General features: G+C 37.8%; 1 protein-coding gene across 2 annotated transcripts; it reads right to left on the bottom strand.

Annotated features, from left to right (window-relative positions):
• Window positions 1-887: 887 nt before the first annotated feature.
• On the bottom strand, window positions 888-19377 carry LOC139974989 (uncharacterized). 2 transcript variants are annotated; one of them, XM_071982564.1, is made up of 8 exons: window positions 17678-19377; window positions 15904-16058; window positions 14596-14695; window positions 13264-13333; window positions 12664-12867; window positions 9501-9631; window positions 3374-3488; window positions 888-2770 (listed from the first exon to the last, which is right to left on the bottom strand). In XM_071982564.1, exons 1-8 carry the CDS (start codon window positions 17699-17701, stop codon window positions 2697-2699), a joined length of 873 nt encoding a protein of 290 aa, XP_071838665.1. In that variant the 5' UTR covers window positions 17702-19377; the 3' UTR covers window positions 888-2696. The 2 variants fall into 2 exon arrangements, with proteins under 2 accessions (XP_071838665.1, XP_071838667.1); XM_071982566.1 differs by having other exon boundaries at window positions 17562-17700.
• Between the last annotated feature and the right edge of the window lie 874 nt (window positions 19378-20251).

The raw sequence follows: 20251 nt of genomic DNA, 5'->3' as shown, positions 1-20251 counted from the left end.
TCCATCGTCAGTGGAAATTAAATAACCTATTTTGTTTATGATTTCAAACTGTCAGCACTCAAATTTCATGAATGGCATCTCCTTAATTGTTTGTCATATGCATTAAGTAAAGCAAATTCGACGAAATAGACTTTGAAAATCTAATACGAATAATTTGCTCAAGAATCAGTCAAATACGGCAACAAGGCTGAAGGTAACAATGAGGCATTGTATGCACGATATGGAGTGCCAGAAACGTTAGATTTTTTTTTGGGGGGGGGGGGGTGCATGGGGGAGGTGGAGAGTAGATAAAGTTACGCCTCTTACGGTATCTCTGCTCTCAATTACTTCAATAGGCGAGGAGATAATTGACTAAGACTCGAGAAACATCCACCAAGTATATATGCTGTTTCCTGCAGATGAGGAAGAAAAGCAGTACTAGGGGGAAATACAAAAAGTGGAAATTTAAATGATGATCAACTCTTTGAAATTATCGATAATTGGGATTACGCGTGACCATACCAGACCCGGAGAGATTGCTAAATATGCGAGTCAAATGGAAAACAAAGACCAGGGGAATATGTTTGCATCCCTTTCTGCTTGTCGATAGACCACAGAGAAATTAAATACTCAGAAGAAGTAACAACTGTGTTTATATTTCGCTGACGAGGACGAGGACGACGACGAGGACGAGGAAGAGGACGAGGAAGAGGAAGAGGACGAGGAAGAGGACGAGGACGAGGACGAGGACGAGAACGAGGACGAGGAAGAGGACAAGGAATAGGACGAGGACGAGGACGAGAACGAGGAAGAGGTGTTTTGTCTTTGTAAAAACAAATCAAATATGTTGTTATGCGTTTGCAATATCGACTCTAATATTGTAAAAAAAAATCCACAAAGAAGCCAAATTTGATTTGTTTCATTTTGATAAATTGTCAATTTTTACATACCATAACCGGTACAGTTTACATACCAAGCGACTACACAGATGAGGCTTTGCTTGCAGAGAAAACAAAAAGTTATTGTACTATTTAAGGTACATGGATCTACACACCAAAGTTCATCCAAGCTTTAAGTTTTTTTGGTGACCTCCAATTTTACATAAAATAATCGGTACTTTTTCTTCAATGCGACGACACAAACGAGGCTTTTAATTGCAGAGAAAACCAAAAGTTTCTTGTATTAATTTGGTGCATGAATCTGCACAGTAAGAGAAATATACCAAAACAACCAAGGAAATAAGTATAACCAAGTATACCAATAAACAAATGAACGGAGAATGAAAACACACTACGACGGGGTTACATCACGGTAAAAAGACATATTGATAACTGCTATCTATAAACGGTGCAGTACTAGACGGTTCACGACTACATGGCGAGCAAACTCAAAGCCTTACCTGGGACTAGAAAAAAACTAAGTACATACAGTCAGGAAACAACCCCTGTTATAGCAAATGCTCTCTTTTTGTAAATTCTTATAAGTAACTTAGTGAAGAACATATCCGTCCAAAGAATGAAAGACATCGACAAATCCTAAGGAATTGTCAAGCTTTGCGGCTCGGTTTATATATTGAATTGAAGAGAACGGAAAACAAAATGACCGATATAGCTATGACACCATCTTCCAGTCCAGTCAGCCATCTTATATTTACAGGCAAAAGTGACATATAGGCAAGCAAACAACAAATAAAAAGATAAGTGTTCATGCATCCTTGCTAAATTGGTCATTGCTCGACGAAGGTGAATATGTCAGTCCAAGACAAAGATCAAGTCAGACAACTTCATTGTCGAAAGCGATACAAGTATATGACCGAATTAAAAGAAAACTTGGTCAAATCTCGCCATGACAAACCTATTACAGTTTTAACCATTCATATAAAACCAAAAGACTGACCTGGTAATATACATATAGGATACAGATCAACTAATTAACAGTCCATCCGATATAGCTTGTCGTGACACAAAGTCGCCAACAAACGCCTATTAAATTCTGAGCAAAATGAGAAATAATTTACAATCACACATTAGTTCGATTTTGGCGAATATAGGAACAAGTCAATCTTCCGCCAGCAACACAAGTGTTTGGTCAAATTCGTCCCTGGCATTAAATATTTCCATAGGACACGCTGAACGTATTAAATAGTCATTAATCATTCGAATTGAAAACTTGCACAACATATAAGATGCTGAAGTCCCGTTACTATACCACCAATCTGTAAATTTAGCAAACACGATAAAAACCACACAGTAAACAGTTTCACAATGTCCTCTAATAGAATCATGACAACGATTAGAGGGCGTTTTACACGGTGTGCATAGATAAATCAATGCCAACATATTTACAGATGTACGGTAACTCCAAATCACTTTTATATCGAAGATTGCAAATACACGGTACCGGTACATTATTACACCCAAATCTTAACGTTTCACATATATCGTATTTCCTTATCAATCGAGTAAAAACTCCGTAACGATATTCTACCTTTTCTTAAAATATTATTTATAGAAAACACTGACGTAACAAGATCATTTCCCAGAAATGTTCGCCATTTTATGTTGAAAATGGTTTCCCTTCCACGTACATTTTCGTTGATGTCGACCGGCGATGCATAAATTCGCCATGCCCGCTTCTGGTGGAGAATGCAACACTCTCTTGATGTAAGGATGGTGAAGGTTTTACCTGCTTGTCTCCCTGATTCTATGTGAAAGGGTTTATGTGTTGCGAAACATAGAGCCTTTCTTCCTCTTTAGTTCACATTTCATGCCTGTCTTCGCGAAGAAAAATGCTGGAATATATAATGATAAGTGACTCGCAACAGTTAAAAGAAAATCAATGTTTTGCAACTCATTTCGAATCTAAAAAAAACAACTTGATGCTTATCATTATTCAAGTTTATTAATTGAATACTCCTAATATACATGAGGTCTATCATAACTACATGAAGCGAGTACGTATTATGTATGTTAGGGATATATCTATCTAAGAATAACTTAAACGAGTACAAACAACTACTCACGGAAATATTGATTTTATAAGGTCCCCGGTTTGAGTCACTCCAAGATTGATGTATGTCGTCCAGTTACACCAAGTCCACCACCACCAAACCCTATACCATCACCCACTCGCCCCCCCCCCATCCCCCACACATACATAATGTTATTCACATCTCTTGAAAACAATTGTTCTTTCTGATCGTCAATGGACTCGTGTAACAGGGAAATTGTCGTATAGAAATCGACGTATAGAAGACGATCATGTCCACGATTGGGGTTCCACTTCATCGTGGCTGCCATATATTTCATCCAGCCTTTTTACAATTTGATTTGAGATAATCAGCAGATATAAGTTGCTTTATGACAGTTCCAGTATTTGCTTGCTCAGATCTTACCTGGTTTAACAGTACTTGCAATCATATAAGCAGAACTGGGCTCAGAATTCAGGGTTAGGAACCTTTGATTTCCCCGAATTCGCTTATTCTTTGTATAGTTTTCTTCATCGAAATTCTATAGAGAAAATGAAAACTTTATCTTTTGACTTTGACATTCCATCGAAGGATATTATAACTTTAACCGATATCAAGTTAGCGTTTTCTTGTTCAGTTTCTGGGTATACCAATACAAGACTTTGACCTCTTTGGACTTCGAATGACCCTTCACCGCTACAACGAAAACTATAGGGATATTGTACTTATTAAGGTGGATTTTTGTTCGAACTATGAAGTTTATCCACGCTTTAGATTTTCGAGTTGTACAAGGTTTTCAAATTTCATCGTCTATTTCTTTCAAATGATCTTTCACGTTCACCCGAAAACTATAAGTGACATGTATTCAGTAAGGTGGATCCACATTCCAAGTATGAACTTATTACAAAGTTGACTTTGGAATTATTGGAATTATTTGGAATTATAAAGTATCTTTCTCTAGTCATTCTTCGTGCTAACAAAGTCACATATGGAGATTGTTCGTTCAGAGCAGCAGGTACTAAACTCTGGAATTCTCTTCCTCATCACTTGAGAAATGTCACATGTATTGACACTTTTAAGAAGCATTTGAAAACTTATCTTTTTAGGCTTGAGTATGGGCATTAATCTTACTCGTTGTTTTATTCACATTACTGTGACCATTTTTATGTATATTTATTTATATTTTTATGTTCTTTATTGTGGTTTATAATCCTGTCTTATATCATTTTTTTCTTTTATTGCTGCTGTTATTACCAGGCGCGGCGGAACGGAAAATTATTGGGGGGGGGGGGGGGGCTAATGTGTGGAGACTATCTAAGCGGAGCGCCACCATCGGTTGACGCGGAGCGTCCAAGAAAATTTTGGGTTTTTTCAAACCCCCAGATGGCCGGAAACGGCACTTTCCGAGTGTTTTATGCTGCGAATACCTAGCCCTAAAATATGGGTCTCAAGCCTGCAATTTCTCAGATTGCACGTAAAAGTCTGTAAAAACATTGTAATTTGTATATTCGATGTTTTTTTAAGAGAGTAGCTATTACTCGTAGTGTACTCGCAAAGATGTTGTTGAGTGTAGTAAGGGCAGTGGCGGAGCTAGAGTATTGGTCAGGGAGGGCAAGAATGGTCTGTAGGGGCGCTTTCGACACTATCTAAGCGGAGCGCCACCACAGGTTGGCGCGGAGCGTACAGAAAATTTTTGAGTAAAGATACTCCCTAGATTGCAGGAAATGACCCGTTCCGGGCCTTGCTAATTTGCAGATAAACGGAGAATAAATAGGTGTCGTCGCCATTTTGTCGGAAAATTACACCAACAGAATATGACAAATGTCAATAGGTATATGAGAGCGCAATAAAATAGTCAAAAATCGCGAATAAGTAAAAAGTAGTGAAAAGCTGAAAAGGGCGCCAGCAGTCCATTTGAGTCCGTCAGGGGGGGGGGGCATCCGCCCCCTGACTGTATATATGGACGCTCCGCCACTAAGTAAGGGGATGTTGGAGACCTGGCTGAAATGAGGCAAGTCATTGGCCTAAGACGAAGTTGTGTTACGCTTACCGGTACTCACACTCACTGCTTCCACTTTTCACGGGGCGTGAAGACGCGGTTGGGGTGACAATGTGGTCTATAGCCAGGGGACGGGCCGAGGGTCCCCCAGCAATTACTAAAATTATTACACCTATAGAGTATACGTGTGCATCGGACAGATCGACAAGTATGCATTGAAAAATGGGCAGATGCACGTTTCGGAGCCTTGGTAAATATCGGGGGGGGGGGGGCTTATCATGCATTTGCCCCCTCAACTTTTTTATTGGGGGGGGCTGAGCCCCCCCGCCCCCCGGTTCCGCCGCCACTGGTTTTTACTTTTAGGTTTTCTTAAGTTTGGTAATTATATATTCAAGGTATTGGTTCTTTTTTACAGTGCTCTTGAGCATGTTTTATTTCATGATAACAGCACTTTAATATATGGTATTTATTATATTTATATTTATTATTATATTGTTGATTGAATTATCGCTTGAATATCATGCCAAGAATAATGTACATTGTGTGATATATAGTGAGTGTAAAGCAAGGTTCCATACATACACACCCACGCCCGCAAGCGAATTTTTCTTCCAAACAGGTTCTCAATTGTGTATAAATAGTCGCTCATGATTGGTCGGAAAAGTTACGTCATAACAATAAAACCCTTCACTTCGAGGTTATCAAAATGTCTGCATCCATTCGTTGCAACGAAGATATACCCGTTCAAAATTACCCGCAGCTTTTCGTAAATATATGTAGATGTGTTTGGAATTAGTTTAGACATAATGAGCACACTAGTATTGTATGATCTACTTTGATCGAAGATTTCTGTGAAGGCATTTATCGATAACATCGCACAGTGAAAGTTTCGTACAGGGGTACATAACACATGCGATATTGGCCTATATGTATTATAACTGTGTACACAGTGCAGTGACGGAAATACATCATACTGTAGCATTGTGGGCTCGTAATTGACGCACTTAAGGATTTGATCAACGATTTCTATCAAGGAAAAATCAAAATCACTCAACTGTATATGTTTTTCATATGTGTGATTCCTCAGAAATGTAATGATCTCAATATATTTATTGTTCTGTGCATATGCAACGTACAATTGAGCAGAACTTGACCACAAAATGGCTGCCGTGTCAAGTTCTTTCATACCCCTAAATTGACACATTCGTCGCTAACTGTAGTGAAGGCTTCAGTATACATCCATTGACTTTAGATGCTGTTTGCTATACTTTGAGCTTCTAAGCTTAGACAGATCAGGTCCCATAGAGTAGTGCTGTCCATGATATTGAGGAAATGTTGGTTATTTTTAGGGTGCAAGATTTCCAAATGCCCAAAAACTGAACGTACAAAACCGGGGGTCAGGGACGTAGCCAGGGGGGATCAGGGGGAGCGACCGCTCCCCCCTTTCAGTGTCGATTTTATTTTTAATAAACTGTCGCTTTTTTAGCATGGTATTTTGTCAGTGCTCTTTTGATCTTCAATACTCGTCAGCTCCGTTAACTCAATTATAATCGTAGTAACATTCACGCCTACTGATTCAACTACTTACTTAGTTTGGCATATGCAATAAGCTAAATTTAGCATATAGCCTATTAGAAGCCTACAGTTGGCCACTGCGTAATAAGATACATATTGCCTACCTAACCGCACTCTATGGAATGTCACGAACCGTATGCACAACAACGTCGACAACGTTCGTTCTCATCCTTTCTATGATTCGTCTTAAGTTGTTGCACGAACAGCATGTTATGAGGCTAAGCTAGCAATCGTATGTGATACGCACTTCCTATAAATAATTATTACACTGCTAATACACTGCCATAACGATATTTGTTTTTAGGCCACTGCATATCTGGCTATATTACAAAATATGAAAGTTTATATTGTCCATCAGTTAAGTTCGTCAAATGTATTAAAGTCCAGACATTGGACAACAAACAAGAATCATATTACTGGAAAAATTGAAATAGAGCACTGTGTTTGTCTTCTGATATATATGTAAAAGAACATGTGAAAGAATTCAAACAGGAAAAAAAAATCTGCTGATAATATCATATCATATGATCAGGGGCGTAGCCAGTATGTAGCACTGTAGGCCCGGGCCTACACTTTTTTGGACCAAGCTATCTTTTTTTTTAAAAACACCCATAATTCAAATCGATAAGCTTGCTGGACGAGTTTAAGAGTCTATATAGACAGGAAAAACTATTGAAATGAACGTAGCAAGAATATGGCTAAATTAGGTGACCTATTCTTCTGTCATCTAGGCTGTCATTTCTATTGCGTGCCGTTTCATTCAACACTCTACCCGACGAAAAAGTCTAGAATCCGATCTTGTCAGTTTTTTAACATCTAGTTTAGAACCCGTTAACGCAGATAATATTTCAGTTGAGAAAACAGTTGAGAAATTTGCATCAGATGGCAATCGTCGGATAGCTCTAAACTTCTCTTATAAGGCTAACTTAAACATTTACTAGCTACAGTTGTATCAAAGACAATTACTGGCTATAGTTGTATCAAATATATACATTTCTGGCCTATCTTTGTATTTACAAGTATCAGAAGTTGAAAAGTAAGACTACTCTGTACATGTACCTTGCTAATTTTAAATACATTATGTGGTATTGAATTACGTACTATTTTAACTCGTTTGTTTTTGGGGTTTAAAAGTGATACTGAATGAGGTGTCTCAAGCAAGAGGCCAGGGAACCAGAATGAACACTCGGGAAGGGCCGTTTCCGGCCATCTGGGGGGTTTGTAAAACCAAAATTTTCTTGTACGCTCCGCGCCAACCGATGGTGGCGCTCCGCTCAGATAGTCGTGCCTACAACTTTGAAAATCCATATCAATCGCAAAAAGTGCTCCCCCCCCCTTTCAAATTCCTGGCTACGTCGCTGCCGGGGGTAAGGGTGTTAAAAGCTTAAAAATTCCACAATTTGGTCATCAAATAGCTGAAATGGATTCAAACTCATGTAATTCTGCTTGACTGCAAAAAGTTTAGGTGGCCTGCTGTATCGTTGCTATAGTAATAATTGAAGGTGCGTCAATTACGGGGGTGCGTCAATTATAAAGCCTTGACTATACACTAAACTTTTTTGCGTATATTCATTCAAGGCTGAACTCGCGTCGTGAAGTTGATTTTGGTGTAGGCCTACCCATTCCACGAAACGAATTCCGATTTCAATAGAACGTCTGACGAATTTTGGATGGCGTAAACACGAAACTGATAGAATGTAGCGTATGCATCATAAGTAAGGTCAACATGTTATCCAAGCATTAAAAGTAAAAGTTAGGGCGTTTGCAGGGAAACCGCGTAACAAGACTTTATTAAGTGTCAGTGTGTAACTCAGTGTATGTCTTCGAACTATCAAGCGTTTGATGCTGACGTCACGAGCAATCTGATTGGCTGAAAACTCCGTAATTGAGAACCTGTTTGGGGTAAAAAAATTCGCCGCCCGCAAACGCAAACGCACCCACACACACACACACACACACACACACGCATGTTTGTATTACATTCCAACCGAATTTTCCATTGTTCAAATCCACGTACACACATACACACACCCACACACTCTCCGCCTGCATGAATGCATAGGTTACGATTATCATCGAAACCAAAAACCAACTTCCTAGGAATGAATCTGGTTAAATGTTCAAAGCCTGGTTGTCACATGACATTTGTCTTTAGTTGATTTCGTTTCACCCGGTCAAGAGTTGATAATGAATTCGCTCCGTCTGTAAACAAAGTTTGGCAGGTTACTATTTAGGAAGTTTCTTACACTGTGTGATACTATGTACATCATCAATGTTCTCACACCTTACCATAGATATATGTTAACATGTGGCATGTTTATGACCTTAGATATATAAGGTAGTTAATATGCTTGGGTGGCTCTGTTGATTTCAATCGATCTGCTCGAGTGATAATAGGTTCTTCGAAAGTGCACTAATGGGCCTAAAGTACACGAAATGAAGGTTTATGATAAGAAATGTTTTCTTAATTCTTTACAGTATATTACTACAAATATGATACCACTAAAAGAGTATCCAAATGTACAGGCAGTGCATAATAACAGAAACGCAGATATTCGAATCCCTCAGGAACATTTTGGTTTTTACAGCATAAATAAAAGTGGCTGCAAAAATATGCCCCTTCTTGGCCCGAAGGAATGAAACTATTAGTGAACCCGCTTTAACCCATCTTCAAGGCCCTCCAAGTCGAAGACAAGTTTGAGTAATAAAAAGTTTGAGTAAAAAAAAAAAATCCCCAAGTAGTCCCATTTCACAGCAAAATGATTTCGAGCACTACAACCCTGCATGAACTGAGGGCATATTTGAGAGAGCGTCTCGAGGTGCGGTTAAAAACTTGATGATCCAGACTTTTCAGATTTGGACTATACTGGATCATCCGGATCTGGATTTTTTCCCCATATTGGGACTTCTGTTTCCCTGGACAACCTTTGACCAAGAAGTGCCCAGTTACACCGAAATGAACTTATAACAGTCTCTTACCGCAAGGGCCAGTTCGTTTTGGTTATTTGCGGCTAAGCATTTCTTCGGTTGATCGTTCGGTACGAGTATCACAGGTATTTTATATCTGCTTGGATTTACAGCAGCCGTGTATGTGAACACTGTGAAGTAGACTTTATTATCAAAGTAGAAGAGTTGTTATGAATATAATAGTAAAGGTAATCAAAATATGACAGAAATGGAAATTAATGGGAATTTTTAGCCACGCCATAAAATCAATAACTTAAAAGGGGCGCTATCATATCGGTCCTCTTTAGGTCCGCAAAACTTCACAAGTTGCGGTCTCTGACATCATTGGCAATTCCTTTGAGGAAACAGTGATACTACTGGGGAAAGTACCTAACATTCCTAATTCAATTAAAATAGGGCAAATTCGAACTGACACGGTTTTCACCATTCGTAACCAACACTTTTATCAACGAAATGTTGCCTGCCGTTCGTTTGGCAATTTTTAAGCACTTTCGGTTATCAACAAATCAGAGAGCAGTTTTCTTGAGGTATTGTTTATCACGTCCGCTAAACTGAGTTTAAGCTTTGACCAGCATTAAAATTGTATCCAAGTACCCGAAATGGAATGTACTGGATTTATTCCTTTGATTCTACTCGCAATTATTGAAGGCGAGATCTTTTAAGACATATTTTGTTACAACTAGCTCATAGATTGCGCTATACAAAAGCTTGCAGACCGCTAAACAGGATAGAGCACGCTCTTTAGGACATTCAGTCTTATCTACAGCACTGTTAGGACCGATATGACAGTGTCCTATGAAGATACGCATTACACAATGTCTGGGAATAATTGACAGAATCGGGACCTCTGAAAAAAAGAAGTTTTGAAACGTCCCAAAGAACAGTTCATCAAGACATAAATGGAATAGAACGGATGGCACTTTTGAAACTGGACTAAAAAGTGCCGATTCGTTCACGACACCCACAGTTCAGAGGGCAGTATGTAATTACAAGAAAGCACTATACCTAGAAATGAACCAGACCTGAACGTCAGTTTGCTAATAGTGATTCTATGCAACATTGTATAGGAGAACATTGTACAGTAACACTGCACACAATGTTTTTAAGTGTTGACCATGGTAGATGTTGCACTAATGGGGACCTACATATCAAGTATTAAATGTATTCTTGCTCTTCTTTAAGAGTTTGCATATCTACAATGTTTCAAACTGTGACTTTTTGTTGTCCTTAAATGACCTTCACCCTCCACCCCCCCCCCCAACCCTGTTGCATGCACTATTGATGGATCTACAGACCAAGCCAAGTTATCATGCGTATAATAGGGTTTAGAGCCTTAAACTTGTCTAGACCTCAAACAAAATTTGACCTCCAAAGAAAGGACTGGGGAGTCGAGTCTTGTAATCAATATAAAGGGGATATATCATACAAAAGTGCTACGTTAATAAAAAATTGACTAATTGAGATATCTGGGGTTATCAAGAATTTCAATCATTGAGCTATTTTGAAAAGAAATGACCACGTTCCATTGGGCACTATGTGCTCACAGGGACGTCGCTAGAGGGGGTGGGGTATGGGAGGGGGGTCTCACCGGTCAAATCGGTCAAAATTGACCTTTAATTAGTCATATTTAACACGTTTTCCTTGCCACTTTGAGAAATTGTATCTCGCGGTCCACCATACAAAACTTCGTATGATTTTGAATACTCTAAAAAAAAAATGTTTGGTTTATTTTTGTACTAATTTTGCTATTGGGTGGGTTGTATGGCGGGCCATCAGTCTCAAATCATGGGAGATCGACTTATACCGATTTAAATCGACATATACCAGTTTCCTTCGACTTATACCAGTTTCCAGCAGCTGAAATTGATTTCTACCGATTTAAATCGACATATACCAGTTTCATTCTACATATCATCGATTTAAATCGGTAGAAGTCAATTTCATTCTACATATCATCGATTTATTTTACTTATCATCGATTTAAATCGATGATAAGTAAAATAAATCGATGATATGTCGAAGTAAACTGGTATATGTCGATTTAAATCGATGATATGTAGAATGAAACTGGTATATGTCAATTTAAATCGACATATACCAGTTTCATTCTACATATCATCGATTTATTTTACTTATCATCGATTTAAATCGATGATAAGTAAAATAAATCGATGATTTAAATCGATGATATGTAGAATGAAACTGGTATATGTCAATTTAAATCGACATATACCAGTTTCATTCTACATATCATCGATTTATTTGACTTATCATCGATTTAAATCGATGATATGTAAAATAAATCGATGATATGTCCATTTAAATCGACATCTACCAGTTTAAATCGATGATATGTCGAATTAAATCGGTAGAAGTCAATTTCCGTGGACTTATACCAGTTTCTAGCGTCTCAAATTGACATATACCTATTTAAATCGACATATCATCGATCTAGCTCATTAACATATTCCAAATCCCGATTTCGGTGATGATTGACATGTGGAGGTACATCACGTGTAGTCACCTGACAAGGCGGGCGAATAATTGAAAATAAACACGAGCACAGTGGAATGCATGATTTGAGGGGGCATGGGGGGCCTGTAACGACCTGCCCGAAAAATATAACCAAAATTGTTTGCGCGCTGCTATATGGAAATGATGTTGTTAAAGAGCCAGGGCAACACATTATGCAAACAAAGGAACAGTCTTACCTGCACGCGCACACATGCGCGCGCCATCACCATGGCAAATTTTTTTCACAGTTGACAAACAATAAGAAGGGGGAACTGCAAATCTCCTCTCCTCTATGACTATACTCTTGAACGGACTTACGGTGTTGGAGGAGTTCTTGACACACCTTTTCCTGCACAATTGAGGCCAATTTTAACTTGACCTTTGACCTACATCGACCCATAACAACCACATCAGTACTATTCTAAATGTCCCATTGTTCTCGACATATCTTGTCTTTTGATGATTTTCTCCAACATCCTGACAAGCATTTAATTGCTTAAAAAAGTTGTGAAGTAGTTTTTGATGTTTGACCTCTGAACTTTGACCGATGATGTTACCCAATCACGCAGGCTCAAGGTTACCCTATACATTACTTCTAGAGAGGTTAGATAAGAAAGGCTTTTTGAGGGCATGCCAATGGCGTAAACATATATGTTTTTACCTTCTGAACCGTCTGACTCAGTGAAAGAAATGTCTTCATTTTCCACTGCCAGATAATATCGTTTAGTCTGCATTTGAATATAAAAGCAAATATCCATTTGCGCTATTTGAAACGAATATGTAGGAGTACTTTTAAGGATCTTCTCAACATCGTTAAATATGGCATGCCAATAGACACCGATTAAATTCAAGTAAGGATGTCCACCTATAATAAGGAGAGAAAATGACACACATCAATATGAAATCACGCTGATCAATGAAATTATTCATAAACTTAAGTGGGCGAGATAAGTTCATAGATTAGCTTATTCACGGAGTGTACATATTTATTTTATTATACATTTTTAAACTGATGTATGGAAACAGCAGAACCGAATGAATTGGCGAACGATGAAAAGTGTGACTATATATAAGTAAATATAAGTTGCCTTTCAGAAAGAACGGTAAACAGCATATCCATAAACAGGAAAACCGTGATATCGCTATTTGTTACAGCGCCCCCCGTCCATTACCATCTTCAGCTTGTCTATCCTGACGTAGCTGCCCTTTGTTGATTGTAACAGGTGGGTCGTTATTGTTTTCATGCAAATATTAAACTAACCTGAATTTATTCCTATATCAAGAGCTATGACAATGGAAACATTTTTCTTCTTCACAGATCGCTCTACAGTCTGTCAAGAAGAAGAGAAAACCAGATTGGGCAATTTGTAATTCATCAACGCCTGCAAAATAAATTTTCTTTTTTTCTGTATATTGTGTTATACCAATTAAATACATATACAGAAATTACACCTTTGAATATAGGTGACCTCAAATGACCCTTGAACTCCGCTCAAAGTAGCTGCCTTGTCGTCATTGGAGATGGAGCTAAATATACTATATTTGTCCTTCATCCATTTTAATTTTAGTTCTAATGTCTTTGACTTCTATGATTTTTTTTTTTTCGTTTTAGGTTGGATCTCGTATACCCAGGATCAATATCATTGAGGTATCGCTGCTAAAGTTATCATATTTATAACATTTGTATAATTTAGAATAAAGCAATCCCTAGTTGAAACACTGTACTTTTTGAGTCATAGTGTTTAAAGTGCAAACCATCACACAAATACATCATACGTGCGACATCACACATACGACATCGCCATTGCAAATTTAGTCAATAACTGCTTGCCGTGCTTAAATTGGTTCTCTGAGTTGATATGTTGATATTTGTAGCGTTTCACCACTGTAGTACTCGATTAGCTATCAACATTGATGTGTTCTCAGCCTAATGCAGTTTTAATGTTCACATGTTATTAACACACGATTTTCAAAATGTCTGGACAACGATATGTTAAATGTGGGACTAAATCCTTTAACATGTACCATCTTTGCGACTCAATGTACTCGTTTTGCAAGAAATTGAAATTGTGACCTCTGTTGACAGGATATGACCTTTGAGCTCACCGAAAATGTATACTTTAATTTGACCTTGGTGACCTCCAATGGCCGTTGACTTGCACCAAAGCAATTGGGTTCTTAACGAAAGTAGACCAATGATACAATCGGCAATGAAATAACCCATCGCTCACTCTAATCTGTCAGCCAAAGCAGAGGTTATCACGCACACATACACACACATGTTTGTATTACATTCAGACCGAGGACCCCATTGTATATTCCATTGTTCAAATCCACGTACCCTAACCTTAACAATACCCCATACAATAGAATTCTTCCGAGGACGGGGTGATTCTTTAGAAATCACAACCGAGGACCTGTAATTCTTTTGTTCAAGTCCTCGGTCAGATAGCAAAACAAACGCACAAACGCACACAGACACAGACACGCAACACCCACACGTATAGGTAAGCCCTTCACACACGATGACAACCTTGAAGATTCATTCACATGCTTGCGAGTATAGTCAGATAGTAAGACAAAATGTTCTTACCAACACTATGACCGAGGTACATTTGATGGCTTCCAGGATTTCGTCGAACGACAGGTTTTTGACATCGGTCTTGTGTATAGCAACCAAACGATCAGAATCTCTAAATAAGTAAACATGAATGATTATACAGTCAAGTTGCGTCATAACAATTATAATAATATGTATGTTGTTTTGTTTTCTTGAAATAATTGCCACATTTACTTAAAATGTTATTATAATAAAAAAATGTCGACGACTAACAATATCTTAAGAATTTAAACCCCATATATTCAGCGTCTCTCAGATTGAACATTCTTGTATCCAGAAATAATACTACTACTTTTTGTTTGTGTCGACATTTATCTTCTAGATGAGTGGTCCGTTCCTAACCTTTGATTTAATTAACTTAGGGGAATGAACAGTGGCGGAGCTAGGGGTTATGGTCAGAGGGCCGAGAATGGTCTGTAGGGGCGCTTTCGACACTATCTAAGCGGAGCGCCACCACAGGTTGGCGCGGAGCGTACAGATTTTTTTTGAGTAGAGATACTCCCTAGATCGCCGGAAATGACCCTTTCCGGGCATTGCTAATTTGCAGATAAACGAAGAATAAATTGCCGTCAGAGCAATTTGTAAGAAAATTACACCAACAAAATGTGACAAATGTCAATAGGTAGATATGAGAGCAATAAAATAGTCAATATTCGCGAATAAGTAAAAAGCTGAAAAGGGCGCCAGCAGTCCATTTGAGTCAGGGGGGGGGGGCATCCGCCCCCTGACTGTATGGACGCTCCGCCATTGGGAATGAAGCGGTTTGGGTGATCCCGCAGTACTTGTATATTATCATGAAGTACAAACTATCATCATGTTCGTTTGTAGTATCATCATCAAATGCAGTCCTGTTATCGTTTGTAACGGGTGAGCTAGGCGTCGCAGCTTTAACGTTACTCTTGGGGTAAGAACATAATCTTCCTTGTGTAGTTTGTTGCATATGTACTTTACCTAATTTATAAATCTGTACTTAATTGATCTGATATAAACAGGGAAATATGATATTAACCGATGGTGTCTTGCATTCTATTTCGAAGATCTAGTTTTTGAACACTTCTGGGAAACAATTCCAACTGTTAAAGTTTGTTTTGACCCGACAAGCAACGATTCTCTTATCTTCCAACTCGACATTTTCGTTTCAATCCTTTTTGGAAAACGTTTGTCATTATATTACAGAATATATGCCCTTGTATGACGGTGGACCAACTATTTGATCACTATGCTACTTAAAGTTTGTTAGTCACTTAAAGTTATGGATTTAATGAAAATAAAGAAACTCACCTGATGCCGCTATTGAAGGCAAGTCCACCTTCTTTGACATCTTCGATAAATACACGCGCCTCACGTTTGGTACCCTTCTGAGCTAAGTAGGCTGACAACTCTATGAAGGCATCGCTTAGTTCTGGGTGCGCCATGATCAATTCCGATTTAATGTTCTGAGCGAAAACATTAATACCATGAAGTCGTAATGAAAATATCTCCCAAATATTGTTGAATATGTAGATATAACAAAGTCTAAGTTCTATATTCAGTTGTCGAGTGTAGCTATGGTTTAGTTTTAGTTCTATTTTCAATTATTGAATCATGTAGATATTACATAGTTATAGTTCTATATATTCAACAATTGAATGATGTAGATATAACATAGTTATAGTTCTACACTCAAATGTTGAATGATGTAGATATAACATAGTTTGTTCTTAACTCAATTGTTGAATGATGTATATATATATAACATAGTTTTAGTTCTATATTCAATTGTTGAATGATGTAGATATAACATAGTTTGTTCTTAACTCAATTGTTGAATGATGTAGATATAACATAGTTTGTTCTTAACTCATTTTGTTGAATGATGCTGTTATAACATAGTTTTAGTTTTTTATTCAATGGTTGAATGATGTAGACATAACACAGTTTTAGTACTATATTCAACTGCTGAATGATGTAAATATAACATAGTTTGTTCTTAACTCAATTGTTGAATGATGTAGATATAAATAGTTCTTAATTCAATTGTTGAATGGTGTAGATATAACACAGTTTTAGTTCTATACTCAATTGTTGAATGATGTAGATATAACATAGTTTGTTCTTAACTCATTTTGTTGAATGATGCTGTTATAACATAGTTTTAATTTTTTATTCAATTGTTGAATGATGTAGATATAACACAGTTTTAGTTCTTTATTCAATTGTTGAATGATGTAGACATAACACAGTTTTAGTTCTATATTCAACTGCTGAATGATGTAGATATAACATAGTTTGTTCTTAACTCAATTGTTGAATGATGAAGATATAAATAGTTCTTAATTCAATTGTTGAATGGTGTAGATATAACACAGTTTTAGTTCTTTATTCAACTGTTGAATGATGCTGTTATAACATAGTTTTAGTTCTTTATTCAATTATTGAATGATGTAGATATAACACAGTTTTAGTTCTTTATTCAATTGTTGAATGATGTAGATATAACACAGTTTTAGTTCTTTATTCAATTGTTGAATGGTGTATATATATATATATATATAACACAGTTTAGTTCTATATTCAACTGTTGAATGATGTAGATATAACATAGTTTGTCCTTAACTCAATTGTTGAATGATGTAGATATAACACAATTTTATAGTTCAACACTCAACTGTTGAATGATGTACATGTAAAACAATTTCTGTTGTATATTCATATAGATATAACACAGATTCCAATATTTAACTGTTGAAACATGTAGATAACACAGTTTTATTTCTACATTCAACTGTTGAATGAGGTATATATAACATAGTTATAGTTCTATACTCAATTGTTGAATCATAAACTGTGACAAACTGTGACAAAACTGTGACAAAGTAAATTTATACAAAATAAGCACCGCTCCTGGCATGATTTCGACATCGTCGATATGATGTGAAATAGAATACATATATAGATACCTAGCCAGGCAGGCCGATCCCTCAAGCTTATTGGCATGATCTTTGAGAAATGACAACAATTAATAGATAGTGAGATACTCGCTGACACTTGATTTTACTGAATGTATTACACATACCCCTTTCTTCTTGGATGTAGCCATACCGGTGTACCACGGTATATAACGATAGCCAAACAAACTATAGTGTTGCAAGTTATGCACCAAATTGCATCAACACATATGAAGAACGATACAATAGACCTGTGTGAAACGTGACGAACAGTAGCAGAATGATGACAATTTCAATGAAATCATCGATGCGAAATTTTAGGGAATGAATTGCTTTAGGCTGCCTTTTATTGTTGAACAAACAGTCGACACCCTAAACGTTTGTTTAAAGGTGGGATCGCTCGTAATCTCCTCGTTAATTCTGTCCTTCACACCAACCGATTCAAAAATAATATCAATACTACCCTCTACCGGTTCGTCGCTGTTGTTTCGTAATTTCTCAGCAATCCCGTATTTACGGCTAGTAAGCAATAAACGGGTTTGGTTACCTGAAGCGGTGGCCTTGGCGAAATTCCTGCATAGTTTCTTGTCTGTAGCAGTGTCAGTACAGGGAGTTGTTATGGAAAAACTCCCTGGTCAGTAGTATGCGGTAAATTATTACGTCGCGTTTTCGTGTGTGTTGTGTGATACAAAACTCTGTGGTTTGTTTTACGTTCAGAACTTTCCACAACTAGTGGGCTGTAGTAGCTGTACAGTATAGATGTAATAGTTTGACCAGGGAGCTGCTACTCGAGCGGTTCCCTGCTTTTTACTCTTTTAGGCCCACATGGTGAACAGTCGAAGTCCGAACTGTTCGGATGCCCTGGTTTCGTAGTTGATTCACTGATTTGGAAAGCTCTGCATGCTTTATGCTGTATCGAATATCAGAAGTTTAGCCTATGGAAGTACAGTAAGCTAACGCTATTTTACTGTAAAAAAACACAGTGTATTCCAAACCTTTACAGATGCGCCAGTCTTGTACTAACCTGAGTAAAGTATTTGAAATATTGCAACCTTAGTTGCGAGCCGACATTCTTTCACAGCTCAAGAAACTTATAGTGAAGTTTATGTCTGATACATTGACTCGTGTCACAAAAAGGACAGACGCGAATGAGTGAAAAAATTGACTGAAGTGATTACAACATTGGGTATCAAACGTATGGTCAAGTCCGTCATATGTGAACAATTGGTATTTCAGCCAATTTAGGTATTAATTACACATAGACACAGTCACAACTTACATTGTATTTTATATATAAATTTTAGTTATATATCAGGAGGATTTTATGTCATAAACCATATATAGATAAATATGTATATTTAATTATTTTTGGACTCCTGACAACGGGCCCTTTAGGCGATCACAGAACACTTGCCCTAGCTGCACCCCATCCTCCTAACCGGTGCACGTAAACCCTGTCCTTGCACCCCTTTGACCCGAATTAAAAATAACGAAATTTGAACGGAAAAGGGAACGAAAATACGTTGCCATAAGGGGCGGCTCCACCCTCTTTAGAAAGGATTGGCAAAAAGGGAATAAGTACATGAACAATAAATTAAAAGTTATTTCCATTGAAAAGTGACTCGCTGAACATCTGCAGTCAAAGCAAACAACTTTTTTTTCTTCTAAATCACGTCAGTTTATTGCTTTCCAGCGTACTGTACTCCAGTATTGATTTTCCTGCCTCTTGTTCCGAACGGCTCCCAAAGAAATGCCAAGTCGGCAACGGGTTGGGGGTGGGTTACCCAGCCCCACCATGGGGCACCTCATCACGACTGACTCGAATTACAACTCAAAACTATAACTCAAATTGGATTGAATTTAAAAAAAAAAAATGCTGTCTGCATGGCTCATACTTATCTATACTATTATGTGACCATATAGGCGTACATGCTCTAGTCAACCAGGAGGGACACTGGAGGGGGGGGGGGAACTTTTTTTTCTTGCCACAGAAAATTAAACATTGCCCGGAAGTTCCTAGCACGATTAATTCATTTCAAACTTCGACGACAATGAAGGACAAAGAGAACCATATAGGCCTATGCCTGACTATAAGACCATTGAACCATCACGAACAACTCCGAATAATCTTCCATTTGCCGATTCATGACACTGGGGAAGTAAGGGGTGGGGGGGTGGGGCTTTCCATTTGATCCGCAAGTATAGTGAACGGTCACCACAACAAAGGTGTATAACTTGGGACTAGCATGGGGAGACTTGTCAACCTTGTGAACATTTTTTAGGGGGGTAAGATGTAAGGGGGGGGGGAGTCGGCAAACTAAAACATACAGGGTAAACAGAGGGAAGGAAAGAAGTCAAAAAAGAAAGAGTGAAAGACAGATGAAGGGATGGAGGAAGAAAGTAAAGAAAATGTGGAGATGGAGGTTAGGGGTAGAGATAGATATGATATGAAATACAGAGAAAAGAAAACCAAGAGCTGAAAATGGAGATCACTTGGATACTGTCAAATACACAAGAAGAATATACAATCTCAATACTGGAATTAAATATTGCAACACATAAATACAGCTTATGACATCAAGAAATCAAAGGGGAAGGATATAATGTTTCAAGGATGCTGGAAAATAAGACACAACAGAAGATAATCATGGTTTCTGATCTATTAGGCTTCTTCTCCCTACTGCTACAAGGATGTAAGAGAC

This window comes from Apostichopus japonicus, chromosome 10 (assembly GCF_037975245.1).
Source record: "Apostichopus japonicus isolate 1M-3 chromosome 10, ASM3797524v1, whole genome shotgun sequence".
NCBI classification, from domain to species: Eukaryota; Metazoa; Echinodermata; class Holothuroidea; order Aspidochirotida; family Stichopodidae; genus Apostichopus; species Apostichopus japonicus.
Note: the sequence above shows the minus strand (reverse complement) of the source record. Positions and strands in the feature narration are given on the sequence as shown.